Source organism: Lepidothrix coronata, unplaced genomic scaffold (assembly GCF_001604755.1).
Source record: "Lepidothrix coronata isolate B3197 unplaced genomic scaffold, Lepidothrix_coronata-1.0 Scaffold90, whole genome shotgun sequence".
NCBI lineage: Eukaryota > Metazoa > Chordata > Aves > Passeriformes > Pipridae > Lepidothrix > Lepidothrix coronata.
Genome location: NW_016690270.1, coordinates 457,348 through 484,185, shown reverse-complemented (window position 1 = coordinate 484,185; position 26,838 = coordinate 457,348). Strand labels below are relative to the sequence as shown.

The following is a 26,838-nucleotide window of genomic DNA, read 5'->3' as shown; positions in this document are numbered from 1 at the left end:
TTTAAGTAATTTTTTTCCCCTTTATGCCACAACTCATGGAATTTTCTGTACGTATGAAAACATTTGAAAGACAAGCAGTTGCTGCAAGAAGAAAGAAAGACAGAGAACAAGCCCTGCTCGGAGTGGATGGCTCATTTGACAGGGTTATCTTTTAGAAATGGGATTTTAATCAGGAACCTTTGATTAAAATAGTTGCTCAGGCCACGGTCACACCCCTGTGGGCTGGAGGCGTGCAGGGCAAGCCCAGCCTTACAACCAGTTCCTCGGGCTGGCGAAGAGATGGATCTCCCTGGGTTTAGAGACTGAAGATGTACTCAGGGGGTCCTGGATGACATTTCCTGCAGCAGTGGGAGCACAGGGTCCTGGCCATGCTGTGTGCTTGGGTTGGACCCTGGTAAAAACCAGGCTGGGACCTGCCTCTGCTGTGCCTGGACCCCCTGTCACCCCAATAAGTCAATCACCCCGTCCCCCCAGTAAGACAGTCCCCTCTTGCCTTCCCCCCTGCCCTTGGAAGGCGGGTGTTGCCCTGTGTAAGTGTGGGGGGATGGGGGTCTCAGGGCAAGTCCAGAGGGGATGATGGGTGTGGTGGGCTGGGTCCAAGCATGAGATGAGCCTGGGCACACAGCTCCTCTCTGGCACAGGGCTTTAGCACCCAAAAATTCGATCCCCCCGTGCTTCAGCCCCTTCCTCTGAGACTTTGTGAGTGTTCTCTACTGCAGGAGAGCTCGTAACAGTGGGGAGGCCATGACAGCTCGATCCAAGATATCTGGAAAAGGGCTGGAAGGAGCAGGGAACCCTCCCATGCTCTTTGGAAAGCGCTGGGCTGCACCCAGTCAGAGGTGTTTTAATGACTGTTTTGGATCCCTGGGAGCCAGCCTCCTCCCACTCAGCCCAAGGTAATTCACCTCCTCCACCGGTGCTGGAGGAGTTGTTGACTGGTGGAGGGCGGCTGGTAGAACAGGTTCTCCGCAGGGAGTTGTCTCCGAAACCCTGGGAGACCTGGATGGATCGAGCCCCGAGCGGGGATCTCTGCTCGGAGCCTGGCACGGCAGGAAGCGAGGAGGGAGCTGTTTTTTGCGTGGCACTTCTGGGCTGGGCGTCTTTCGCTCCGCGCCGCTGGTAGACAAATTACAGCCTTGCCTCCGTCAAGGTAGATAAGGAACCATGTGATGCAGCGTGGTGTAAACTGGTGGCAGGCAGGGTAAAGGTGCACAGGGAAATAACCTTGCGAGGGAGTTCTTCCCTCCCTCCTCAGGGGGCAGAGTCTGATCAAACGGCACCTTGGCCTCCATGCGTGCGCAAGTTTTGGGGGCTCTCTGAAACTCCCGGGAAGCAGGAATGTCTTTTAGCAGGAGGAATTGGTCTGATCTCTCCAGGTAGGTGCCGTGGTTTAATGCTTAACCCTTCCCACGGGTGGGAGGCAGGGGGTGAGGGTGGGCTGCTGCACGGCCAGCTGGACAAAGGGGTGTTGGGGAGGATGGGAAGAGGGGCAGCCACCCTGGCGGTGTTGTTTGCAGAGGTGTTGCCAGCCCCATGGAGAGCTCAGCACTGCTGGGGTTTCTTGTGGGTGGGCAAGATCAGAGGCATTTTTGTTTCTGCTGCCGGGGGAAGCTGAGCATTGCATAGGAAAATTACCCTCGAAATGCATTTTCACTCTGTGTGGGATATATTTTTGGTCTGATTTGCCTTTCTTTGGGGCATAGTCTGGCTGGGCTGTGTCTCCAGGCTTGCTCTGGAGATGGCTGGGGGGTTTTACACTCACCCCATGCCCATACAGCTGCTGGGTGTGTGTCCTGGCTCTGCCCCTGCCCATCTGGTGCTGAGCAAGCCCTGATTCAGCGGCAGTCGCTGAGCCATCCTTGCAGCCTTTCCTAAGGAGAGATTATTGGCTCCAATAGGAGCCGGGGTGAGTGAGACTCCTGGGCATCATGGGATGAGTCAGGGGCTCACACAAAGCTGGGGATAACTCCTGACCTCCTGCAGACCCCAGGGCAGCACTGCCAGCCAAGTGCAGGTGGAGTGATGGAGACTCAAACACAAAAATCTCTCACAAATCAGAGAAGAAATCCTGGTTTAAGTTGATGTGATGGCTCTGAGACTTAATTGCAAACCCCGGTAGTTTGTGTAAGAAAGGGGAATCCCAACTGGTTTGGGTTGGAAGGGACTCAAAACTCATCTTGTTCCACCCCCTGCCATGGGCAGGGACACCTTCCACTGGACCAGGCTGCTACAAGCCCCATCCAACACGGCCTTGTACACTTCCAGGGATGGGGCAGCCACACCTTTCTCTGTGCCAGGGCTTCACCATCCTCATTGTGAGAAATGTCCTTATATCTAATTGAGACCCCCCCCCTGCTCAGAGGTTGCCAGCTCACACCCTGCCCTTTCATGAATGGGATGGATTCCAGAGGGCATTCCAGCCCCATCTAGATCCACCTCCTCTGAGCCACAGACCTGCCCAGCCACAAGCCCAGTGGGGTCCTGCACCCTGCATGTTTCACAACCCAGAAGGCACTTCCTGTGCTCTCATTAGATGAGGCAGCACTGAAACAGCAGAAATGTCAGAAATCTCTGCACTAATGATTAACAGGAGAGGACAAGGCAGGGACACTTGCCAAATTTTTTACTCATCTCTTTGAGATTAAAAAAGGTAAGACAGCGAAAAATAAATCCCCCTTTGAAAAGAGGAGGGAAAGGTTGGCGAAGCAAATCCATCGCCTAATGGGTGGATTGCTTAATTAGAAATAACGAGAAGCTGCATGTGGAGGTTACGTGCTGCCTCAGAAAGAGCCAAGGAGGGAAGAGCCAAGGCAGGAAAATCCCATTTTCATTTTGAAGGAGCCTGTCTGTGCGTAAAAACAAAGAAGTAACTGGCTGTCACGTGGATTTAAACCGACATTAGTGCTCTGTGCTGTCACTGCTTGAGGGACTGGAGTGCTGAGCAGAGGCACTGGCACGTGTGTGTGCCCGTGTACCTGCCAGCCTTTCCAGGTGGGAATGTGTGTGCAGGGATTGCTGCACTGGGACAGCAAACACGGCTGTGCTGCCTTCCCAGCCCCTCCGGGCTGTGCACTCAGGGTCAGGGGCAGCCCAGGGAGGGGAGCACAGAGGAGGTGTCCCCACCTGGGGATGCTCATCAGCTCCCCAAGGGCACATCCCAGCCTTTTCCATCCCTGTCTCTCCCGAGGCCAAGCATGACATTAGGGACCACCTGGAGCTCCCCAGCAGTGAGTGTTGGGGTGTGCAGGGTGCTTGGGGGTGTAGGGAGTGATGGGGGCAGTGGGAGGGAAGGGCATCACCCCCCCAGCATTACAGAATCACAGAATCTGCTCAGCTGGAAGGACCCACAAGAATCCAACCCTTAGCCCTGCACAGGATCATCCCCAAGAGTCACACCCTGTCCCTGAGAGCACTGTCCAAAAGCTTCTTGAGCTCTGGCAGCCTCGGTGCTGCGACCACTGCCCTGGGGAGCCTGTTCAGTGCCCGACCACCCTCTGGGGGAAGAACCTTTTTCTAAGATCCAACCTAAACCTGCCCTGACATAACTTCAGGCTGTTCTCACTGCCCTGTCCCCAGCCAGGACCTGCCCCTCCTTGCTCTCCGTTCCGCTTTGCTGGCCCTGCTGAGCTCCCCCGCCTGCCTTGACTGGGAAGAACAGAAGCCACAAATAGTTGCGGGGGGCAATGTGGTTTAATTTATGACCCAGCTCTGATTACACAGTAACTCGTAACCACCGAGAGTCACCCTGTTCACAGCGGGGCTCGCCGTCCTGTGGGCGTGGATGCTGCTGAATTTCACCTTCTTAAAAGTCAAATCCACAGTGCACCCTGAGCCTGGATGACACTGGAATGCCAGGGACAGAGATGGGATGAGGCTCTGGGATGGACCCTGTGCGGAGAAGGCTCTGCCCCAGCAGGCTGTTGGCATGCTGGGAGCTCCATGGTGTTCCCTGCATCTCTTTGAGGCTGATTGAGGTGCTCGAGGTGCATGAACGCTGTTGTGAAAAGCTCAATCTAGCCAATAAAAATGTTTTCCAACACAGTTCATGCACTGGCACAGAGGGTGGGAAGGTTTAGCACAGAGAAAAGACAGGAAAGGTGGTGTTTTCCAGACACCTTTTTATTCAGGATGACATGTTTTAAACCCACACGCATTTGGCTTTTGCAGTATAAAGTGTTCAAAGATGATTATTAACCATGTCTTTTTGGTACAATTTGTGATTGTAAACAATACCCAGTCCAGCCACACGCAGGGAGGAAGAGGAGTTCCTGCCAGCCCTATTCCCAGGCACAGCATCTCAGTGGTTGCCTTCAGCATTTGTGCTTTTGCATCTGAGGCTTTTTCCTCTATAAAAATTAAATTGCCATCACTACAACTTGCTTGCGGGCTAAAATCTTCTGCCACTAGTGGTTACCCTTCCAGTTCATGTGGTTGAGGTCTGTGTGGTGGCTCTTGGGTCCAGGTCTTGCTAAGTTACAGGTTCAATATCCTTCCTCCAGAAGGTTGCTTAACGTAGGGATTCCTTTTGAATGAGTGCTCCCTCCAACAGGAGAAATTAGGAGTTGTAAAGTCAAGTGCTTTTGGTGGGAAATGCCTGCATGAGCTTGGTGGAGTGAGAGCACTTTGCTACACTTGGCTCTTGTTGGCCTCCCTCTCCTCCAGCCCTGTGCAGGGCAACTTCTGTCATCCCCTGGGCCTTGCCCAGCGTGTTTCAGTTTCCTTTCTTGTGTGGCACCAGGGCTGCAGGCTCCTCATGCAGGACACAGCCTCGCCACCTCCTTATGTTTCATCCTAAACAGCCTGGCCAGGCAGAGAACCCTCGAGGATGAAGAAGAGCAGCAAAGGGAGCGCCGGCGAAGGCACCGGAACCTGCTGTCCTCCACATCGACGGATGAAGAGCCTCCTAGCCCTGGGAAAGACCCCAGTCCAGCTTCCAGCAGGTGTGTGGGGTCCTGCTGGCATCAGTCTTGCTCCTGATGCTGACAGCTCACATCTTGCTAACTTGTTTTTCTCAACCTGCTGCTGCAGTTGGTGCGAGTCTCTCCTGGATGAGGGTGGGCTGAGCTGTGGGATGAGCTGGAGTCCTTTGGGCAGAAGGATGGGCTCCACAGGAGGAGTAAAGAGGGGGAGATCTCTGGTGGGCTCAGTCATGGGCCTCAACATGTCCCATGGCACAGGGAGCTGGTGTGCCGTGGTGAGGGCTGGGGCTAAGGCTGAGCTCAGGTGGGTGCTGGCCCTGCCCTGGTGGGGCAGGTTCCCACTTCTGCAGAGCAGGTGAGCAGAGCATCAGAGCTTGTGTGTCCTCCTTCTCTGAACCTTGCAGTTCACACAACAGTGTGACCTTTGCTGCTGTGGGGAGGTGACCCAAGGGCTTTCCAGTGGGGCTCCCAAAGTCCCTGGATGCAGGGAGGTGCTCTGGGACCAGGCTGTCCCTACACAACATGACAAATGCTCTGAACTGAACCTGGAAATGTCCAGTATTTAGATGGGTTTTGTCCACAGAGACTCATGCTGCAGAGTGTTTCTGTGTGTTTCAGACAGGATGGAGTTGGGGTGTTGGGGTTGGATCTGGGTTGGATAGGGGCTGGACATGACTAATATGAACCAGGTGGGTAGGACAAGTCCCCCTTCCCTGGTGCTGGCACAGTCTGCCCATGTGGTTATTGCAATTCAGGAGGAGGGCAATTATTATCCTATCTCCTTCCCAAGCCCTTGTGGATTCCATCTCCATGGCCTTGGCCAGGTGTCCTTCTGCCTCTTCCCAGACCTTGGGCCTCTTTGTTGGTTTGTGAAGGAGGGGAAACAGCTGTTTCACAGGTTGTGTTGGGACTGTGGTTGGACCCTGCCAGACCAGACTGACTTCCAACCAACTCTTCATGCTTAAACATACTGGGATATTTTTCCCAGTCCAGTGAAGAGCCGCTGACACACTTCTCATCCATCAGCAGACCCAGCACAGTGCCCTGAGCCCACACCTCCTTGGCACAGGACTTGGCAGATGCTGGTGTTCTGTGATGAGGCTGCAGAAATGCTTAATCTCTGACACAAAGAGGGGAAAAAAAAAAAGACTTTCAATCCAATCTTGTTCTTGGAGAGCCAGGCTGGGGTGCTGGGGATGAGTATGGCTGCAAGACCTGGTCTGACTGGGGGACTCCAGGACGGTGGTGGGACTTTTATGTCCCCCCCTCAGAGCCTTTTGTCTCACTGCCAGCATAAAAGCCATCCCTCTGGCCCCAGGGTGCTGAGGTTTGCCTCCCAATTTTGTCTCTGTCTCTAGACCTCAGTCCCTGGTGAAACCAGTGTCTCCAGAGGACGGGGAGGAGCGGAAGCTCTCGGAGGTGCTGAAGACACAACAAGGGAGACGGACAAGGTGCCTGCCACCTGTCTCTGAAAAACTGAAGCAGAAGAAAGAGCAAAAGGAGCCAGGGCTGGGAGAAAGCCACACGGAGGCAGGGACACAGCCATGCGTGAGGCAGGAGAGCATCTGGGCGGGAGAGCGGGATCAGGATGCAGCCAAGGGCAGAGGGGACCCACCAGGAGACCAGAACCTGGAGCCTGTCTTGGAGACGAAGGCGGTGGGGAGGGGACGGCTCCGCGACAAAGAAGAACAAGGTGTGGGGACTCCTCGGGGGGAGCAGAGGAAGGAGCTGAGGGAGCTGCAGCAGCCGCCGGAGGTGGGGGGCTGCCGGCTCCGGGAGGTGAAGATCCTGACCAGGCAGGGAAGCCGCAGCACAGAGGAGAAAACAACCTCGGTGGTGACCTCCCCTCTGGAGCAGCAGGTGAGCAGGAATGGACAAAGCATCGAGCCTTGGGGTGTGGGGTCCTGGGCGCGGGAAGGACAGCAGAGAGGGAGAGCCCAAAAGTACCAGGAGGGAAATGGGACCTGAGGGATTTTGGGGAAAGTTTTTCTGAGAGCTGCAAACCACGAGGTGGTGGACAGGGTCCCATCACCTCCTGCCCTCCCTTGCCTGCACTGTTCTGATCAACATGTCCAGCAAGCCCCTACTGACATCACGGTTTCACTGAAGAGATGTTTGGGGCTTTGCATATCCAAGTGAGGCAGCCAGAGTTTGCAGGATTTAAATCTCAAAGTCCTGCCTCCAAACCAGTTCCCACCATGGCTGTTCTCTGCACCTCAGCCTTCTCTGCAGACTCTGCAGGGATGCATCTGATGTCTGCTTTTTCCTCAGCAGCCATCCAGGAATCCCTCAAAGCAGGTTATACAACTGTCTCCCACACAAGATGAACCTGCAGAAAAGCCAGACCCTTCTCCAACTCATGTCACCTACAGCAGCTCCATCAGACGAACCAGCCCAAGAACTGTCTCCTTTCGAGTAAGAGCTGAAGCAAGTGGTGAAAGAACCTCATTGAAGCAGTGGAGGATGGGAGGGAGGAAGGAAGGGTTGCTTTGGCCTCTGGATTATGTTGGCAGAGCCTGTTCCCAAAAGTGTGTTCAAAATCCACCCTTGGGCTGGGCATTGCAGTTCTGCTTCAGTCTTCCCTTCATTTCCATTCTCTGTGTCTGACCTGTGATGATGAACATGCCCACGTTCATATGCTTTGTGCTGGCCAGAAAATTTATGGGAAGTGATGAGAAAACAGGGAGCTCGTTGTCCTCAGAATTTCCAGAGTCACAGGAATTACCATCCACCTTCCAGCCTTTCTAGTCTTATCTGAAAGCACAGGATAAAAATAAAACCCATCTCCCTTCTCGCCCCTTGTTACAACTCTGAGAATATATTCAGTTTCTGCCCTCCAAAAAAGATCTGTGGAATAAAGTGGTTGGAGAGGCTGGGAAAACCCAAGAACTGTTGAGACCCTCCCTGCTGTGGATCAGGGCTGTCTGGCTGTGCTTAATTGACTTTCATGCGGCTTTGTTGGGAATAAAACTGTTATCGCTACAAAGCATCTTTAGTCTGGGGAGCTTTGAGATAGGAGATAAGCTCTGGTGTGGGTGCAAATGGAGCTTGCTTGGAACTGGGGGAGATAGCAGAGATAGTTTGTCCCATGTGTCTCTCTGATAACCAAAGCTGGCTCTGGTGTCTCCTCTCCTTGTGTCTTCCAGATCATGTCAAGAAAGCAGAAAGAAGAAAGCCAAAGCCCTCTCACAAGGAGGTCAGCACCTCCACCATGACAAGGGGGTCATGGTACTTTGGTCTTGCTGGGCAGGAATTGTCCTCCTTCGTTTTCCAAGGGAGGAGGAGGAGGTGATGGGACCTGGGAGTTAGTGAGTGCCCTCGAACAGGTCCCGGGTGCCTGGCTGACCAGGCAGAGGACAGGACAATGTCCAGTGTGCAGCTTGCATCTGTACAAGATCACGGAATCACAGACTGCTTTAGGCTGGAAGGGACCTTAAAGATCTGGTTCTACCCCCCTGCCATGGTAGGGATATCTTCCACTAGCCCAGGTTTCTCCAGCTTCCCCCCAGCAAGGCCCTGCTGTCTCTTGGGTATTGTAGTTTCCTGTCATCGCTCATGTCTGCACAGGAGGGGTTGTGTTGAGTGGTGCAGCACCACAACAGGGTCCCATCCGTGGGGATATCAAAACACCCCTGCAGGTCCACGAGAAACATGACCTGGCTTTGGTGGACAGACCAAGGCATCTTCCACATCTCCATGGGAAGGTTTGGCCAGGTGGCTTAAAAACTGGAGGAACTGAGAGCTCAGATGTGAACACAGGGAGCTGATAGGATGCCCTCTCCTGAATGCAGGGCAGGGGAGTGGGTGTATGGACACCTGGGCTTGCTCCTGTGCTGTAGGCCAACCCAGACTGGTATCAAGGAGGATGCAGTTCAGAGCTGGCAGTGGTCTATTCAGGGATGCAGGGCAAGTTGAGGAGCTCAGAGATGCATTTCAATGTACAGTGTGGCCCAAGTAAGACAGTGAGACCCAGAGATCTTGGCCACCAGCAGGGAATGAGTTGCCTGGGTTCACTTGGCAGATGGATGCAGGAGTGCCTGGGTGGGATGGGGTCTTCTCCTGCCAAGTGCAGTCCCCCAGGACCACGAGCTGAGTCCAGGAGATCCTGAGGGGGCTGTGTTCAAATCTTCCCTCTTCTTCACCAGTGCGAGTCTGAGGATCCCAGCTAGCAGCAGCACCATTGGGGAGAAGCTGGAAAAGTACAACTCAGCCGTGCAGGTACCAAAACCACTGGGCATAGCCTGGCTGGGGCGGGAGGGACGTGCAGGAAGAGAGAGAGGTGGCCTGTAGCTGAGTGAGGAGGGGAAGGACTGAGCTACACTGAACACCAGAGCTAATGGGGTTGAAGAAGATGGTCCCAGGCAGAAAAAGGAATTGGCCTCAGGGTTTAGGAGCAGAGATGTTTGAACTGATAGAACCACAGAACGGTTTGAGTGGGAAGGGACCTTAAGAATCATCTCGTTCCAACCCCCAGCCGTGGGCAGGGACACCTCCCACTAGACCAGGTTGCTGCTTGCCTTGGGAAGGGTCTGCACAGTCCTGCTGGGGGGAGGCAGTGGGGCAAGTCTGTGAGCTGGTGACGGGAAGGGAAGGAGCAGACCCCAAGGGGCTCAGGGTGTCAGCCAGAAGCAGGACGTTGCTTTTTACCCCTTGGGGTGCAGCACGGCCCCGCTGACGCCCCTCTCTCTTCCCAGCGCTCGGAGGGGGTGAAATCCTCCGTACCTGTCCAGAAGAGCCGCCTGCTGTCCTCGGAGGGGGTGGCCAGCAAGCGCAGCTTCTTCGAGGCGAGCGCTCCCAGCAAGGCGGAGCCTCTGGCCGTCAGGAAGGTAAGGGCGGGAGCTGCCCGAGCCAGGACCTCCCGGCAGCGCCCTGTGCCAGGGCAGGCACTAGCTTTTTGGGCAAATTTTCCTCTTTGCATACCAACGCACAGCCTGGCGGGCTGCTGCCGGGACGCGGTTTGGTGGGAGTTGGGTGCCTGTTGAATGGTGCCAGGCAGGGCTGGGCTTGGGCACCGAAACTCCTCAGTCAGTGTGTGGGTTCCTGTCGATGTGCTGGTATTTGAGGAGCTGGGATGGAGCCAGCATGTGGGCTGGTCTCTGCCTGTTGCAGCTTTGCTCAGTCTCCCCGTGCCCTGGGGACTGTCCTGGGTTACATTCGTGCAGTGGGAGAGCTGGTGCTGTAACCCTGGTGTCCCTTTCTGTGCTGTAGGACAACCTGAAGATCCCAGGATCAGTGACATCTCGCATTAATCTGTGGATCAGCCGAGCTCAGGAGCCTGCCAAGGAGGACAATAGCAAGGTACCAGCTTGTGCCAGCTCCTCGGGTGAGAGCCCTGAGGCCAGGCAGCCTGGCAGGACAAGGTCCTGCATCTGGGGTGGTGGGGCTTGAAGGGTTGATGAAGTCTTGGCTGAACCCATTAAAGGGTTTGAGAGGAGTTTAGCCAGGTTTGGAGGTCTGAGTGCTGCAAGGCCACAACGATGAGGTATCGAGGCTCTAATTGTTGCTGTGCCCTGGCCCCAAGCCCCAAATGCCTGAGACAGCTGATTCCAACCTTTGGTGAGGTGAGGAGGGAGCAGGTGCCAGCTGGGTGTGCATCCCAGGACATATGGGGTACCTGACCCTGTCACCTGTGAAAGAGGTCACCCCAGCATGATCCCATCTCTACCAGTGTCTGGAGGACTAGCTCTGGTCCAGGGGCCACTGGGAGTTGAGCTGTGTTCTGTCCTTTTGCACTGGGCTCTGAGGGGCTTGGACACCTCTGTGTGCTCTGAGAGTCCTGATGCATGTGTGATCTGGGGTCATCTGCACCCCCGTGTGTATCCCAGTCTCCCAAAATAGGGTGCCTTGTAGCTGTGGGGGCTCAATGCCCAGCTAAGGGGCCTCAGAGGTCATCACTTTGCCCCTGTGGCTGCTCCATGGATATGGATGCACTAGAGACAGACAGGAGAGTCTTTGGCCTCGGGGTGGTTTTACTGTTCTTGGAAAGGCTCAGCAAGTCCTGGGCAGGTATCACTGCTTGCAGCAATGGGGTGTTTGGCCACTGCTTGTAGCAGTCTCCTACACCCACTGGGGTTCAGGACCAGGAGGGGCAGCTCCAGCCCAGCCCCACATCCAGGGAAGGCAAGCCTGGGCACCCCCAGTGCTGAGCTGCAGAGATCAGCTCTGCCCAAACGTGTCTGTACCGGGCGGCTGTGCTGGCTCGGTGTCTGCCAGGAAAGGGTTTGCTCTGGGGTCACTCCTGGGCAAAGCTTGGGGCTCCTGGATCAGTTTTCCTGTAAAAACACCTGCTTCCTCTCTGTGGGCTGGAACTGCACTTGGTTTTGAGGGTCCACCAACATCTCAGAGCTGGCTGGTTTTACCTGAACAGTGTGTGCTTCAGGGTTTGGTTGAAGTCAGACTAAGGCAACACTGCACCTGATACATGGAGAAAACCTTCCCATGGCACTTATGACTCTCCTGTTTGCAGGAAATCAGGAAAATCAACAGCCTGCCAAAGCGTGATGTCTGGATAAAGCAGCCTGGAGCCAGCCCTGAGGACACCAAGGTAGACACAGAACTGTTCTGGTGCATCCTCTCGAGCCAGGGGCAGAGCCAGGCCCTACCTGCTGGTGCCTCACCCATAGGGCAGGAAAAAAACAGGCTATAGGGGGAGAGGGAACATGAGGGTCATCAGGACCCCAGGACTTGGGGGAGTCAGCAGGAGGAGACAACTGGAGGCATCTGTAAGGGTGAGAAGGAGTCTGGTCTGGGAGAAGAAGGGAAGTGGCATGTGGTAGGATATAGGGGATGCCTGCCTGCCCCATCCCCTCTTAGGTCCTGGTTAAAGCAGCTGCCTTTGGGGGCTTTGCAGCCTCAGGCCCAGCCTCACTGGTTCTCACTTTCTTTTCCAGTTGCAATAATAGCAGTTGTAATATCAGATGATCTGGGAAAAACTGGTTTGCTCTGAAGAACAAAGCCCAGCCCTACCCAACCGTCCAACAGCTCACTGCCATGAGTCCCCCATGCCATGTGGACCACCGGGCTCCTCTGCTTGTGGGATGGGAAGGAAGAAGGCTGGAGGAGTCTCCCTGTGCTCCTGGTCCTCATTCACTGCCTGCCTGGGGTTGTCCAGGCCTGGAGGCTCCTTGCAATGCTGAAGGCAGACTCTTGTCTTGTTTTCCCACAGCATTTTGGTGTTCTGCTCCTGATCTCTGCCTGTGCCCCATAACTGCCCTTGCAAAGGGGATCAGCCCACATGTGTCCCTTGCAGCTGGAAGATGCCAGCAGGGCAAGAAACTGCCTGGCCAAGGGAGTTTCAGCTGCACATCCATGGACATGTCCATCCCTTCTGCCTGGCCCGTGTGGGATGAGGTGGGGCAGGCAGATATTCCCCCCCCATCCCAGGATGTCACTGCCAGAGGGACCCAGCCAAAGGCAAATAGTGTTTGCAAAGTCACACAAGTGCTGGTGTTGCTCAGAGATGCCTCATGGAAGAAGGGTGGACCTGGTTGCCCTGCTGCTTCCCTCCAGTACTTCTGCAGCTGAACCAGAGACTTGTCCTTCTCCCTACCTCCCCTGCCCCTACAAGCAGTGACCCCTCTCATTTAGTGATACAGGGAGGGTGGGCTGGCCCTGACCCTGGCCATGGCCCTGTTTTGGGGGTTGCATGGAGCTGAGCACCCTGTGCTGGGCCCCATTTACCTCTCATCCTTCCCCCGAGCCCTTTGGCCAGTGTTATGCAGGCCCTGATCCTGCTCTGGGAGCTCACCCAGCAGGGATGCAGGATGCTCTCTCAAGGATGGCTTTAGGGTGCCATGGGCAAAGGGCTCAAACACTTGTGCTGGGGCCATTGTATGAGCTTGGGCTGTGCCTTGAGCAACCACTGCGGTGACGAATGTGGTGTGGGACTCTGCTGCTGCCCCTGGATCTGAGCTTGCTTTCTGGGCTTTGGAAAGGACTTGGTTTTCTCTGTGCATTTTTTTTTTTCTAATAAAAGTTGCTCTTTCTAAAACACTCCTGGTCACCTGTCCTCCTGGGCTGGGATGGAGAACTGTTCACTTCCCTTCTCCTGACAAGGGGAAGATAGGGAAAAACCTGAAACGAAAGAGTCCTGAGAGGGTAAAAGCAGCCTGAGAGTCTTCCCTTCTCATTAGAGCATCTCGAGCTCAGTGCAGGGGCTGAGTGAGCCGGGGCCGGGGGTTCCAAGGAGGGTCTGCTCCTCCACTTGTGGCAGCGCTGCCTTATCAGCATCCCCGGCCCTGGGTGACAGCTGGGCTGGCTTGTGTCAGCCCCTCGGGCACTCACGTATCTCGGTACGGAGGGTTTAAAATAGCAAATCTCTGAGGCCACACAATAGCTTGGGCTTATATGGGCTCCTGGGGAGGAAGGGGGAGCGGCGGAGGGGGCCGGGGCCGCGGCTGCCGAAATAGCAGCTCACAAGTGTTGCATTCCTCGCTGGGCGCCGGGCACATTCCTCCCGGCGCTGCCCGCCCCGGGGTGGGCGCTGGAGCCCCCTTAAAGCCTCCTGCCCCCCAAGAGCATTTCCCAGACACCCGCCGGCTTCCCCTCGGCTCCCCGGGACCTCCCGCGGCACAGGTAAGGCTGGGGCAGCCCGCTCCTGGTGTAGATGCTCAGTAGAAGGCAGCACTTACAGACCCAGAAGTGATTCGGCTCGGGGTTCACGATCCTCCCCAGCCCCTTGCTCTGGGCTGTGTTTTTGCCATGAAGGCATTCCCATGGAAAAAGCATCAGGACCATCTCCAGCCCGCTGTGTTTGCAGTTTGTCCAAGGCCTTTTGAACCACCCTGATGTGTGCCAAGGTGGCTGAGATGGATCTTGGCTGCCCTGGTTCTGGGGGAATCTCGTAGATCCCTGATCCCTGTGTCTCTGGAGGGAACAGAAGGGATGTGATGCCTGTGGGAGGGTTAGGCCAGCCTGGCCCTGGCTTGCTGGCAGCCCGTGGGGTGGGATAGGGGTGGGATGCTCCTGGGCATGGTCTGACCCTGCCAGGCAGGACTGGAGCAGTGACATGACCCACAGTGGAGAAACGGTGGGAAATGGGAGCTCCATGTCTGGGCAGCCTGGAGGAAGGGAGAGACTGTGAACCACGGATTAACTCAGCCCCACAGGTGTGACCAGCCAGCCCTGAGCTGAAGGAGAGGGTGATTTTAAGGAGTGGGAGGAATATCTGGGTTGTTTAATACACAGCAAATGATGTGAGATTTTTTGCAGTCAATAATATGTGCAATGTTTCCTCTTTAACTCTGTACTATATCTGCTGGCTCTCCTAATTCTATCAAAACAGAATTTCAAGCTTTAATGGAAAAGTTTATCTGTTTCTGTGCAGAGGATGGATAAATACTCCCCAGAGCCACTTTTTTCTTGTATACTCCCATAACAGTCCTGGGTTTGGTGCTGTTCCCTCTGCTCTGTGGGATCTAGTGATGTATGAGATAGGAGGGGAATGGAAATGTAGGAATAAACTTTCACAGGTTTGCACTGTCATGGCCAGGAGGGGCCCTCCACTCCTGTGTCTTGAGAGGATGATATGAAGCCTTGTGCTTAGAGGCCACATAAAAGATTTGGCCAAACTTGAGGTTTCAGAACCATGCTGAGCCTGGGGGAAAAGCAGGGCCACGAATTGATATTTGAGGGGAAGTGGAAATTGAGGGGATGGTGCTGGAGGGGGTGCTGAGGGCCAGGCCCCACATCCATCAGAAGAAAGAGAAGAGCAATGTCAGAAGCAGGAGGTGATCCCAAGGCAGACAGGGCCGACTTCGAGTCCTGACTTCGTGTGTCTCCAAAAGCCCCTTGTGAGTCATCGCCCAGAAGTGAGATTTGACAACCCCTGGAGCTGTGGGTGTGCCCAAACACCCCTCCTGTAATGCCTTTCCCATGCCTGAGGAATCCAACTCTGGATTCAGCATCTTGAATAAGCAATCCTGAAGCCTGTCCTACCCATCCTGGGTAATAAAATGCTCAACAGATGCAGTCAGGACCAGTTGTTCCCAGAGTCGGGGCAGCAGGAGAAGTGAAGCGTCGTTGCTCTGGGAACAGGTGGTTTAGCACATGAAAGTTATTTCTAGAGCTGCTTTGTGTTGTCCTGAGGCATCTCAGCTCTGCTGAGGTCTGGCACGATCATGAGCAGTGCACAGGCTGGGCAGGGGATGGGGCTGATGCCCTGGGCCGCTCCAGGATGCCCAGGGATGCTGCTGGTCAGTGCAGACCTCACAGTGGAGTGTTGGGTGAAGGTTAGATGAGGTGGGACGATGAGCAAAGTCCTCCTGACCACAGCTGGGAACATAAGCATGGCCATTGCTGCAGAGTTTTTAGTCCTGTTGCTAAACCAGACTGTGAATTATCCCTTTTAGCTGACCTCAGGCCCAGAGCCAGCATCAGGAGAGAAATGCTCCTGCTGAGCCCAGGTTGCCTCTTTCCAGAGCACTTGGAGGGCTGGGAGATCTCCCTGAGGACTTGTGCTGTGCCTTGGCTGTAAATCCAAGATTACAGGTCGTCCCTGAAAGCTTCAACTGAGCTAATAGGAAGCAAAACAAGCTGATCATTATAGGGGTGATTTTCCTGCCCCCTGAGCAAACACAGCCCCCTGAGAGGGCTGAGGAGAGGGGAGCTGTGCCCTGGACATGGCTCCTGACAGAGTTATCAGTGCTGCATGAGGCTGTGTCTAATCTCCTATTTGAGGCGAGCTGTGATCCTGGGACAGGAGGGGAGGGGGGAGCCTTATCTCTGCTAAGATAACACTGTCACAGCCCAGCTGGGGACAGCTCCAAGCTCCAGGTCCTTTGGAGAGATGCAACATCTCTGTGCCCGTGTCCCAGCACTGGAGGACGGACTGTGCTTGTCCTTATCTCAGCTCCTAACCCTCACTTTTTCCAATCTGCCTTGAACTCTGCCAGATAACCAGGCATGTCGGACACTGAAGAGGTCACTGAAGAATATGAGCAGTAAGTGGTGTGTTTTTAAACACACTTTCTTTCCCCCTATTCCCACTTTCCCAGAGTTGTAGTGTTGCTCAGAGGTGCCATTCAGAGGGTACTGGCTCTTGAGGGTGCTGGCACCCCAGCACCCAGCATGAAACCCCCCAACCTGTGCCCATCTACAGCACTGCCCTGGCAGTGCCAGACCCCCAGCAGGGAGGAGTTTTGGGTTAGGAGCTGTATCCACACACATGGATGGGACAAGGGATGGTTCATATATTAAAAAGGCTGCAGTGTAAATCAGTGAGATAGAGCTGGGAAAACCTGATGCCACCAGTCTGTTGCCGATGGGGTCCTGCTGCCACGCCCAGACCATCAATCCCCAAGGCCCAAATTTGAGAGGAGTTTTTGCTGGTGAGAGTTCCTGGGCCATGAGACGTGTTCTGGAGAGATGGGGCTCAACATCTGCACTACACAGTTACAGGGATCAGTGTGAACACAGCTCCTGCTTCTCATCCACCAGCTGAAAAAGCAGATTTGCATCCTTCTCTTGTGTTTCAATGCCACGACAAACTCACATGTCAGCAGCCTGCCCCCTGGGTACACCTGAGAACAGGCTGTGCATCTTCCCCAAGGTCAGAGAAGGACTTTGAGGCAAAGGTGGGATGTGAGATGACTGTTTCTGGGATTACAGGCCATGGTCACTCAGTCTTCTCAAGCTGCAAACTGGTGGTGTGCTCTGACCACTGTCAAAGTGTCAGTCCTGCTGTCCACAGCCTGCAGAGTGACCTGGGTCTTGTCCCTGTCCCCACTGCCACCTTAAAGCCACCCACACAACAGTCCTTGCCCATTGCTATGAGAAAGGGGGAGCATCCTTGAGGAAATTCCAAGTTCCCCTCCCGATGGATGCACGTGCCCCGTTACAGCAGATTGGTGTAACTCCAGATATTTGTGTTGTGCTTTGCAGGGAGCAGGAAGGTAAGAGGACATGGAGCATCTGCAGCTGCACCTGGAGCACCTGCAGCTGCCCTGAGGCCAAAAAGTGATCAGAGAAACTTCAGTAACCGCGTCTTCTTTCTCTTCTCTCTCTCCCGTGCCTGTGTGTGCTCTGTGAAGAGGAGTATGTAGAAGAAGGTAGGTGTTTACCTGCAAGGACCAAGAGACAAGTGCTGTGGGTTCAATGCTTTGCTTAGGGGGCTGTGGGGGTCAACTCCTTGGCTGCAATGGCCAAATCGTGCCCAGGAAAGGCGTGTTCGAGATTTCTCCACCCGAAACATCAGTAGGACCAAAACCAGACTGAATTTTCCCAGGATCTCTTTTGTCAAAGCGAACCCTTGACTAAAAACAGGGGTGGAAATGCTGGACACGGGTATTGGCAGAGGTGTGAGCCCAGTAACCCAGCGGGAGCTGGAGCTTCAGCTGGATGTGTGTCGGTGATGCTCAAGCACAAACCTCCGTCTGCCTCAGCTCGATGAAGACACAAACTGCCCTGTGCACAGAGCTGCTCTGGGGCACAGCTGAGCTGGGCTTTTGGGCTGGGCTGGGGAGCTTGGCTTTGCTGAGCCTCTTGCTGCTTCAGGGCACTGCCAGGCAAAACACCCTGAGCATTAAGAGCAAAGAGAGGCACAAAGGGGAAACGACTGCAGTGTTTTAGTCCTTGTCTAATGCACACCAGAGCTCCACAGCTTCATGGCCTCCAACTAACTCTGCGCTTATTCCTTTCCCTCCTCCCTGGCCCAGAAGAGGAAGAATGGATAGAGGAAGAAGACGGTAGTTATTGCACCTTTCTTTATTTCATCTCTCCACTGCTGCTGTGAATATGTCGTGGGTCATGTGTCTTTTGCCTCTCCCTGGCTAGGAAATGGTTTTCTTTCATTCTTCCACTTCTCTCTCTTGCTCCTTGCACTCACCTCTCCTGCTGTGCTGTGCTGTGTGTGGATCTGCTCCTGTGTCTGTGGCTTCTCTCTTACATCTGCCGATCAAATGCACTCACGGTTTGCTCTCTTTACTATCTTCTTCCCTTCTGTCTTGCTGTGGGACCACAAGTCTTCCCAAGACCTGCAGGCCCCAGCATTGCTCTGACTCCAGTGGAAGACTCTTGTGGGGCCACTGCTCCCTCCAGTGGAAAAATGCTCCAACAGTGTCACAAATAAGATTGTGAAGGTGCCGAAGGCAGGTTCTCTAGTGCCAGCCAACCCTGGGCTTCGCTGGCTAGAGGAGAGCGATGGAAATCACCCCCCCCTTCCTGGGGTGTAAGGGAATGATAGCATGAGAGGGAAGGAGGGACAAGCCAGGAAGTGGCTATAGATCCTTTAATTTCATTAATTTATTTTTTTTTTCCCTGCCTGAGGACAGAGCAGCCCTTGGGTAAAGGTTAGAGCAAAATCTTTTGCTTTCTGAGCCTCTTTCTCTCTCCTGTGGCTGCGTCTCCTCTGTTCTCTCAGTCGGCTCCGTGACACAGTTGTCCCGATACCAGGATGTGTTGGGAGCCAGAGGGAATGGTGCTGTTGGACTCACACTGCCCTTTATCCCACAGGTCAGGAAGAACAGGTAGAGGAGGTGGAGGAGACGACCAGCGAAACCAAGGCAGAAGGTGAGTGGTAGCTTTGCCAGGGAGCTCCCATGGATTGGCAGGAGCCGTGGGAGCTCCAGTGCAGTCCCAAAAAGGGCCTGAGATGTCCCAGCACAGCCTGTGACAGGGGTCAGTAGAACAGAGGGGCAGCTCTCCCCCAGATCTGTGGTGTCCAGTAAGGGGAGTATCAAAGCTGAGATGCCCTTTCCTGATCTGCCTTGGCCCTGCAAGCATGAAGATGTTTGTGTTTTCTGCTGGTTGCTGATCAGTTTGTGTCCAGCCCTCTGAAATAATGCCAAAAATGAGTCAAGCCTGTTCCATCCTGGGGTCCCCACAGGTGGGGTTTCCAGAGCAGGGGTCATGCTCTGATTTCTCTCACCGTCTAAAGAGCACTGGTGTTCATGGGACAGCTTTGGAACATTTGGGGTGGCCTGATGTGTGACCCCATGCTGTTACAGCTGGTTGAGGGGCTCAGATCTCAGCTATGTCCCCCCAGGTTTGAGTGCTGGGACCCCTCTGTGGTTGTCCTAATTCATATTCTCCCCATTTCTTTTAAAACAGAGCAAGAAGATGAAACAAAGGCATCAGGAGAAGGTAAAGCAGGAGCAGAGGAGAGATGGTTTTGCCCATTTCAGTCTTGACCCCAGTCCTTCAAGATACTGGGCCCTTGGAACAGTATTTTTGGTGTTGAATTCATTTTCTGCCAAAGGGAGAGAATCTGTGGTAAACAGGGCAGAGCTGCCCTGGCCTTGTCCTGCAGCAGAACAGGGGCAGCAGGAGGGATGGCTGTGTGCTGCCTAGGAAAGAAATTCACCCAAAATCAGAGAACCAGAGAATCACAAAATTATTTGGGTTGGAAAAGCCCTGTTCCAATTCCTGCCCTGGGCAGGACACCTTCCACTAGAGCAGGCTGCTCCAAACCCTGTCCTACCTGGCCATGAACGCTTCCAGGGATGGGGCAGCCACAGCTTCCCTGAGGATCCTAGAAGGACTGAAGTACAATTTTGAAGTACAAAATACAAAAGGAGAGGGTGGCACTGCTGTTTTTTGGACAGTGCTCTCAGGGACATGGTGGGATTGTTGGGGTGTCCTGTGCAGGAGTTGGACTCGATGATCCTCATAGCTCCCTTCCAGCTCAACATATTCTGTGATTCTATGACTCTGTGTTTTCCACAGGTGGAGAGGGGGACAGAGAGCAGGAGCCTGGGGAAGGTGAAGTATCACACTCATTCCTTTCACCTGTGTAAGGAGGTAGCAAAAACTGCTCTGCCCAGCCAGGAGCACCAAAGTATGTCCTGGGTTTTGGCACATGGATGGACACCTCATTGATGGAGGATGATCCACAGTGCAGCCTGTGCTGCTGGGAGAGAGGGGGAGCTCGGCTCAGGGTGGTGGGTTTGGGTCAATGTGTGAAGGAAATGCCTCTGTGACCCTGACCTTGTCTTTCTGTCCTGCTCCTGGGGACCTGCAGGTGAATCGAAGCCAAAACCCAAGTAAGTGTCAGAGTGTTTTTTCTGGGGAAAGGTCTGAGCTAGGAGCTGTGCCAGGGCAGAGGCTCCATGTGATGGGCTTAGCACCCTGATCCATAAAGGGCATGGGACAGTGAGGCCTCCAGAGCATGGAAACACAGTGGGACTGGGAGATGGAGAGAAAAAGGGAGAGAAACAGATAAACATGGAGCATGAGGGGATCCTGAGGATGAAGTCTTTAGGCAGTTTTGAAGCATTTTGTGTGCTCCCTGGGAGAAGTTCAGCTGCCCTGTGGGCCTGTAGCTGGAAAAAAATCTGTGCACCACAGCCTGGGATAGAGAGTCCATGGCACAGCCAGGGTCTGGCTTCCGCAGTGTGCTCCTGGCCACAGCATGAGTGCCAGCATTCCAGGGACAGAGCACCTGCCCAAAGGAGTGGGGCTGTAAACCACAGCCAGGAACCTGTGAGTCCTCATGGAGCCCTGGAATGCTGTGGTGTGGGAGGCAGATCTGTCCTCAGCCATCATCTCTTCATCCCTTTGTGTCTCTGTGTGCCCCTACTGAGCATCTCCTGCCCTCCCTCAAGCCCACAGAGAGGATGGTCTCCATCTCCCTGTGCCAGGTCACACTGGAGCATGTGGTTCCTCTGTGCCCTTTTGGGTGAGCAGTGGGTTGGCTGCCAGCCCCAGGGTGCTGGCAAAGGGTCGTGGCCACATTGTCTGCAGCTTGCACAGTTATTCCAGCCATGCAGGCGCCTTGGAGCGCTTCCCGGGAATGCCACAGGTCTTCCTCTGAGGCTGTCCAGCTGGCAACTTCCAGCAAGAAGTATTACACTTCCCTGACCCGCAACTGTGATCACTCTTCACCCCTGGGGACTGCAAGGCTCAGGGAGGAGGGCTGGGTGGGTCAGATACCTGCTGTAGGCCCACCATCCTCCTGCTCACCTTCCACTGCAGGGTCTTCATGCCAAACCTGGTGCCTCCCAAAATCCCAGATGGTGAGAGGCTGGATTTTGACGTAAGTTGTGCCCTCAGTTCCCATTCCCACGGGGTGATCCTCTCACGTTGCTCCCCTCACAGTGCCCAGCAGCTCCCCAGCTCCTGGAGGCTCCGCTCATGGGCGTGTTCCTGTTTCTATCCTGTGCAGGACATTCACCGCAAGCGCATGGAGAAGGACCTGAACGAACTGCAGGCCCTCATTGAAGCCCACTTTGAGAGCAGGAAGAAGGAGGAAGAGGAGCTCCTGTCCCTCAAGGACAGGATTGTACGTCTTCACCTTCCCCCTTCACCACTATAGCCACCCCCTCCCCTGTGGGTACATGGCCACCATCCTGTCCTCATAGTCCTGACAGGAAGATCCCTGCAGGACAGAGCCTGAGATTTGAGCCAGATTTTGTACCTCAGTGCCAGGAATTATAGAATCATAGAATCTCCTGAGCTGGAAGACACCTACAACAACCATTGAAGTCGAACCCCTGGCCCTGCACAGGACACCTCAACAATCCCACCCTGTCCCCGAGAGTGTTGCCCAAACGCTCCTGGAGCTCTGGCAGCCTTGGGGCTGTGACTACTGACCTGGGGAGCCTGTTCAGTGCCCAGCCAGCCTCTGGGGGAAGAACCTTTTCCTGAGATACAACCTAAACCTCCCCTGACACAGCTCCAGCCATTCCCTCAGGTCCTGTCACTGGGAAGCCCCTGGTCCATCTGCTGTGGTGCCTATGACGATGCACCTTGCTCGTGGTCACTGTCCACACATTCCCTTGGGAGATGTGGGAGCAGCAGATCCACCCTTGGGGCTCTCAGGGCTGTGAGAATCAGGGATCTGTCCATAGGGACAAAGAGGATGCAGGTTCCCCGGGGTGCCCAAGCCAATGTCCTCTCCTTCTGTAGGAAAAGCGGCGAGCGGAGAGGGCGGAGCAGCAGCGGATCCGCAGTGAGAGGGAGAAGGAGCGCCAGGCCCGGATGGCCGTGAGTGTCTCTGGGGAACGGGGGGCTCGGGATGGGCTGGGGGGGCCTGGGAGCACGAGCTGTGTGCTGGGTGCAAGACAGTCCATGATGTGTCCTTCCATCTGCTCCTGACCCACTCCTGACCTTGGCAGGAAGAAAGAGCCCGCAAAGAGGAAGAGGAGGCTCGGAAGAGGGCTGAGGAGGAGGATAGGAAGAAGAAAGCTCTCTCCAACATGCTGCATTTTGGAGGCTACATGCAGAAGGTGTGTAATCCTACCCCAGGCGGTGCCAATGAAGCTGCTGGTGCTCCTGGGAAGGGCATCACCACGGGCTGACCTCACCCAGTATTGATAGACTGTGGTTTCTAAAAGCAGAAGTCAGGTCACCGTTTCTGGGTCACAGCAGAGGTTACGGGGCCAAAGTGAGCTCAGAGCTGCTGTGAGCTCAGCTTTGCTGTGCAGATGCTGGCCAGGGCAGCTCCAGCCTTGCCTCAGGGACAGGGACAGGGATGGGGATGGGAACAGAGGTGTCTCGTCCACTATTGCCAAAATTTCCTTAAAGACCTCATGTGCTTCTGGAACCCCAAAAACTGAGGGTCTTGGTGGCAGAACTTTGGATGGAGTAGAGCAAAGGCTGGGCAGATTTCCTTCCCTCCAATGAACTGATGGTTTCCTCAGTCAGAGAAAAAGGGTGGGAAGAAGCAAACAGAGCGGGAGAAGAAGAAGAAGATTCTCAGTGAACGGCGGAAGCCCCTGAACATCGACCATCTCAGTGAGGACAAGCTGAGGTGAGCACAAGCTGCAGGAGAGATGTCCAGGGCAGGAGCTTGGTGTTGGGTCTCACCTCCTGGGCTGGAGAGGGATGTCTGTAGCACGATCCTGGCTGTGAAGGGATGTCTGTGGCAGGATCCCGGACTGGGAAGGGATGTCTGGGGCTGGATCCCATTCTTGGAAGGAATGTCTGGGGCTTGCAGCCCAGACAAGAGGGTGATGGCACAGATGGAGATGGGCTCTGACACCCCTCTGGGGACATGGCTCCATGGCTCTGCCGGGCCACCACAGCCAGGCTGCGGCTGGTGGCACCAGCCATCAGAGGGAGCCAGGCTCACACACATGGGACATGTGTGTCCCAAGGGAGCCAGGCTCACATGGGTGGGACATACGTCCTGAGGGACCCACTCTCACATGTGTGTGACCTGCATGTCCCCCTATGCACCGACCTCCACCGTGGCTCTGGTCCACGTGTGGGACTGGCATCACCACCTGGGTAACACATTCCTGTCTGGACAAGCAGCCTCCAGAGCAGGGGAGGTGTTGGCATCACTCCCGGTCCCCTGGGAGCCATGTCCCTTTCCTGCACTGTCATCAGCTGGCTCTTCCCATAGGGAGAAGGCCAAGGAGCTATGGCAAAATATCCGTGACCTGGAGGCTGAGAAATTTGACCTGCAGGAAAAGTTCAAGCGGCAGAAATATGAGGTGAGCCACCAGGTCCTCTGTGACTTGTTCACCCTCCGTGTTCCTGGCTGCTCCTTCTGCTCCCCAGCTGGGAGATGAGGTGGGTTGTCCAACTGGCCTCCCAGCTCCTGCTTGGCACTGCAAGAGGCTTCCTGCTCTGCTGCACAGCACAGCCCCGTTCAAGGCCAGGTTGGACGGGGCTTGGAGCAACCTGGTCTAGTTGAAGATGTCCCTGCCCATGGCAGGGTGTGGGATGAGATGAGCTTTAAGGTTCCTTCCAACTCAAACCATTCTGGGATTCTGTTATTCTAAACCCCACACAAGAACTGCTGGGAAAAAGAAAGCAGTGATGCATCTTCAGCTCGACCCTTGTCCCCAGCCAGGCGTGGGGCCTCTTGCCAGACCTCATCACCCACCTGCATTTTTTCTTGCAGATCAACGTACTCCGAAACCGTGTCAGTGACCACCAGAAAGTGTAAGTCCCTGGGCAGGCTATACCTCCCTTTTCAACATCTCCTGTCCTTCCAGCTCCCTGCAGTCCTGTCCCTCTCTATCTCCCCACTCTCTCGCACCCTCGCTGAGCCACCTCCTCTTCCTCCCACCCCTGCCTCTGGTCCTGCTGGTGCCTGATGTTCACAGACCTGCAGGTCTGGCCCAGAGATATCAGTCTGTGCTATTCTGCTCCCATTGACAGACCCCATGACTTATTACCACCACCAGCTTCCCCCTGTCCCAGAGACCCTGGCTAGGGATGGACTCTGGGGAGACCCCACCTCTGCATGGGGAGCCTTGTGTCCTGTGAGGTCCTTCCAGCAACTCCCATCCCTGCAAGGGCTCTGCCCAGCATCCCAGGAAAGTGCTGGAGATCCCAGCTTGTCTAGGAGGGGAAATCCCATGGGCTATGGGAGCTGTGCAGCCCTGCAAGGGCAGGGGAGCCTGTCCCCATATCCATGTTCCCTGCACGTGACTGGGGGACCCTTTGTAGGAGGGTGGAAGAAGGTGTTTAACCCCCACTCTCAGGAGCTGCTCTCACATCCCCATCCCAACCTTTCTGTCTCCCATGGGAGATGCGCAGCCCACCCCATGTCAGGTGCAGCATCTCCCACCCACTTACACCATCTCTCTCTTCTCTTCTGCCCCAACATGGCCTGTTCCTGCAGCAAAGGGTGAGTACAGGTGTTTTCTGAGCGTTGTGTGTCTCCCACTGCTCGTGTGCTGCATGGACACTGGGACATTGGGGAAGCAGCAGGGCTGAGGGACAAGGCAGTGCCAAGAATTGGCAGCCAAAGCCAGAAATGCCCTTCACTTTCCACCCAAGCCTCCTCCTCCTGCTCCTCCTCCTCTCTGCTGACTTGTGTCCAGAGCAGTGCCTGTCCCCCTAAGCTGGTTAAGGAGAGTGATGTGGTGGGTCCTGAAGGATTCTGCAGGTGTTTTTATCCCTCTGCAGCCAGAGATCCAACTCATCAATTCTTCTCCAAAGGACCCTTAGATGGGGAGAAACATGGGAAGGGAATTGGGGCTCCTTAGAAATGCCTGACAAATGCATGAGCTTGTTCCTACAGAGCCCCAAAACACTTGACTCAGGCCCCAGGGTTTGACCTGAGGGCACTGAAGACCTTCATCCCCATAGGGCAGTGAGCATCAATGGGAAGTATCTCACTCCTTTGCAGGACTGCTGACAGCACCCACCTCACCCCTCCTGTCATGGTCACTAATGCCTTGTACTGCACGTGCTCTTCTGCTTCCCTTCCAGGTCAAAGGGTGCCCGTGGGAAGACCATGGTGGGCGGCAGGTGGAAATAGCTGACTCAGGAGGCACAAGAGGCTGAGCCACAGGGAGGGGCATGGCCTTAGGGCTGCACCACGTGCCCACCCGCCCTTCCACTGCATGAGGCCCTGGCTGCAGGTACAGGGCGGGCTGGGGGGGCAGATGCTTCTCCAGGTGCCGTTTCTCATCTCCACCCCCCAGCTGGTGTTGTGTCTGTAAATAAAGAGAGCGGTGAGGGGGTGTGGGTGTTGTCTCTATCCCGACGCTCTGAGCCCAGAGGGAACAGGCACAGGACAGTCTCAGCAGAGCTCGACACAACCAGCACGGTTGCACACCTGCTCCAACCACCCAGGACCTCCTGAATAACATTGCCACAGAATATTCTGAGTTGGAAGGACCCACAAGGATCATCAAGTCCAACTCTTAAGTGAATGGCCCATATGGGGATCGAATCCACAATCCTGGAGTTATTAGCACTTTAGTTCCCTCTTTTGCTGTACCTGTGCTCCTCTCTGGTCATCTCTATCTCCCACAGTCCCTTGTGGGGCACTGCTCCCAGGTCTCTTGGTCCACGGAGTACTCACAAACTCACCCTCCAGGCCATTCTTACTCCTATTTCCACCACTTGTTACAGGGCCCAGACCAACTGGGTTTGACTCCTCTGCGTGTTTCTGACAACATCCAGTGAAGCCTTGAGATAAGTCACTGTGGAGAGGCCATTTATCTGTGCCTTAGGGGTGTAGATCTCTTCCATCTGGCTGTGGGCATCTCTGTAGCACGTTCACACGTGCAGTGCCTGAAGTGGCACATATCTGGATAACCCCAAGTGCTCCTGGTGGATCTGGACTGTAAGCCAGCTGAAGACACCAGCCTTCCCTGCCCATTTCACAGGGCAAAGTGGCCCATGGTGTTGATAAACAGTATCCATTAAGCATTTCCCAGAGCAGTGAGGAAGGGAGGGACGCACAGGGTGGTGGATCTTCAAAGGCTTCTTGTCCCTCAGCAAGATATTTTGTCTCCCCCTTTGCTGGGGCTGCCTGTCCTCCCCTTCCCCTCCCCAGTGATGTGGGGCTATCCTGCAGGTTGAGCTCCTGTTGGAGGATGATTTATTTTGCCTAATTCAACACGACCATCAGGTTTTGGGGAACAAGGCTCTGGGAGGCCTCACAGTCAGTGAGGCAGCAAATGGAGAACAACCAGCTCCCTGTTGCCCACTTCCTCAAAAATGGGGTGTGAAGGGCTGAACGTGATCCCTTACTGGGACAAAAGGGGAGAGCTGGGGAGGGTGGCAGCGCTGGGACATGAAATGTCTGAAGGTGGCTGAGTGATGGTCCAGCCAGTGACATTTCCACCCTGCCTGACACATGGAGAGAGGAGCACTCGGGACAGACAGCGGTGTCTGGTTTGGAAAGAAAACACCTCATTTTCCCAGGCTCGGAAGGCCCATTCCCCAAACTTTTCTGGCAGGTAAAGGCTGGTGCCGGTGCCCGGTGCCGCACAGCGGCACTGCAGCCGCTCTGCCCGTCCCTGCGGGGCTGGCAGCGCCCAGGGCGGGGGTACCCGGGCACTCCCTGCTTCCCACAGCGCTGCCTGTCTCGGCAGCTCCTGGCTCCTCTCCAGCCCTGCTCCCTGCGCGCCGGGGCCGAAACCTGCGCGCTCCCTCCACGCCCGGCACCTCCCGCCCCGCGCCCGGTGCGCGGTGGCACAGCCGTGCCAGCGCGGCTGAGTCAGCGCCCAGCCCTGCCACCGACCTGCCCCTGCGCCCCCTCCCACCGTCAGTGGGCACGGCAGAGTGCGGG

The 26,838-nt window shown here is 55.2% G+C and overlaps 2 protein-coding genes across 3 annotated transcripts; both read left to right on the top strand.

Moving 5' to 3' along the window:
• Positions 1-941: 941 nt before the first annotated feature.
• Positions 942-12,911, top strand: LAD1 (ladinin 1). Of its 2 annotated transcripts, none has more exons than XM_017821311.1 (10): positions 942-1,376; positions 4,800-4,940; positions 6,278-6,779; positions 7,194-7,334; positions 8,066-8,115; positions 9,065-9,137; positions 9,614-9,745; positions 10,128-10,217; positions 11,386-11,463; positions 11,810-12,911. In XM_017821311.1, the coding sequence occupies exons 1-10, from the start codon at positions 1,339-1,341 to the stop codon at positions 11,816-11,818; spliced, it is 1,254 nt and encodes a 417-aa protein (XP_017676800.1). In that variant the 5' UTR covers positions 942-1,338; the 3' UTR covers positions 11,819-12,911. The 2 variants fall into 2 exon arrangements, with proteins under 2 accessions (XP_017676800.1, XP_017676798.1); XM_017821309.1 differs by having other exon boundaries at positions 7,191-7,334.
• Positions 12,912-13,412: 501 nt separating this feature from the next.
• TNNT2 (troponin T2, cardiac type) lies at positions 13,413-25,107 on the top strand. Its single transcript, XM_017821315.1, has 17 exons — positions 13,413-13,493; positions 15,812-15,859; positions 16,800-16,810; positions 16,949-16,966; positions 18,369-18,425; positions 18,966-18,998; positions 19,581-19,616; positions 19,876-19,897; positions 20,829-20,889; positions 21,019-21,135; positions 21,762-21,839; positions 21,971-22,081; positions 22,496-22,605; positions 23,203-23,293; positions 23,707-23,747; positions 24,433-24,438; positions 25,026-25,107. Exons 2-17 carry the CDS (start codon positions 15,822-15,824, stop codon positions 25,072-25,074), a joined length of 879 nt encoding a protein of 292 aa, XP_017676804.1. The 5' UTR covers positions 13,413-13,493; positions 15,812-15,821; the 3' UTR covers positions 25,075-25,107.
• The last annotated feature ends 1,731 nt before the right edge of the window (positions 25,108-26,838 follow it).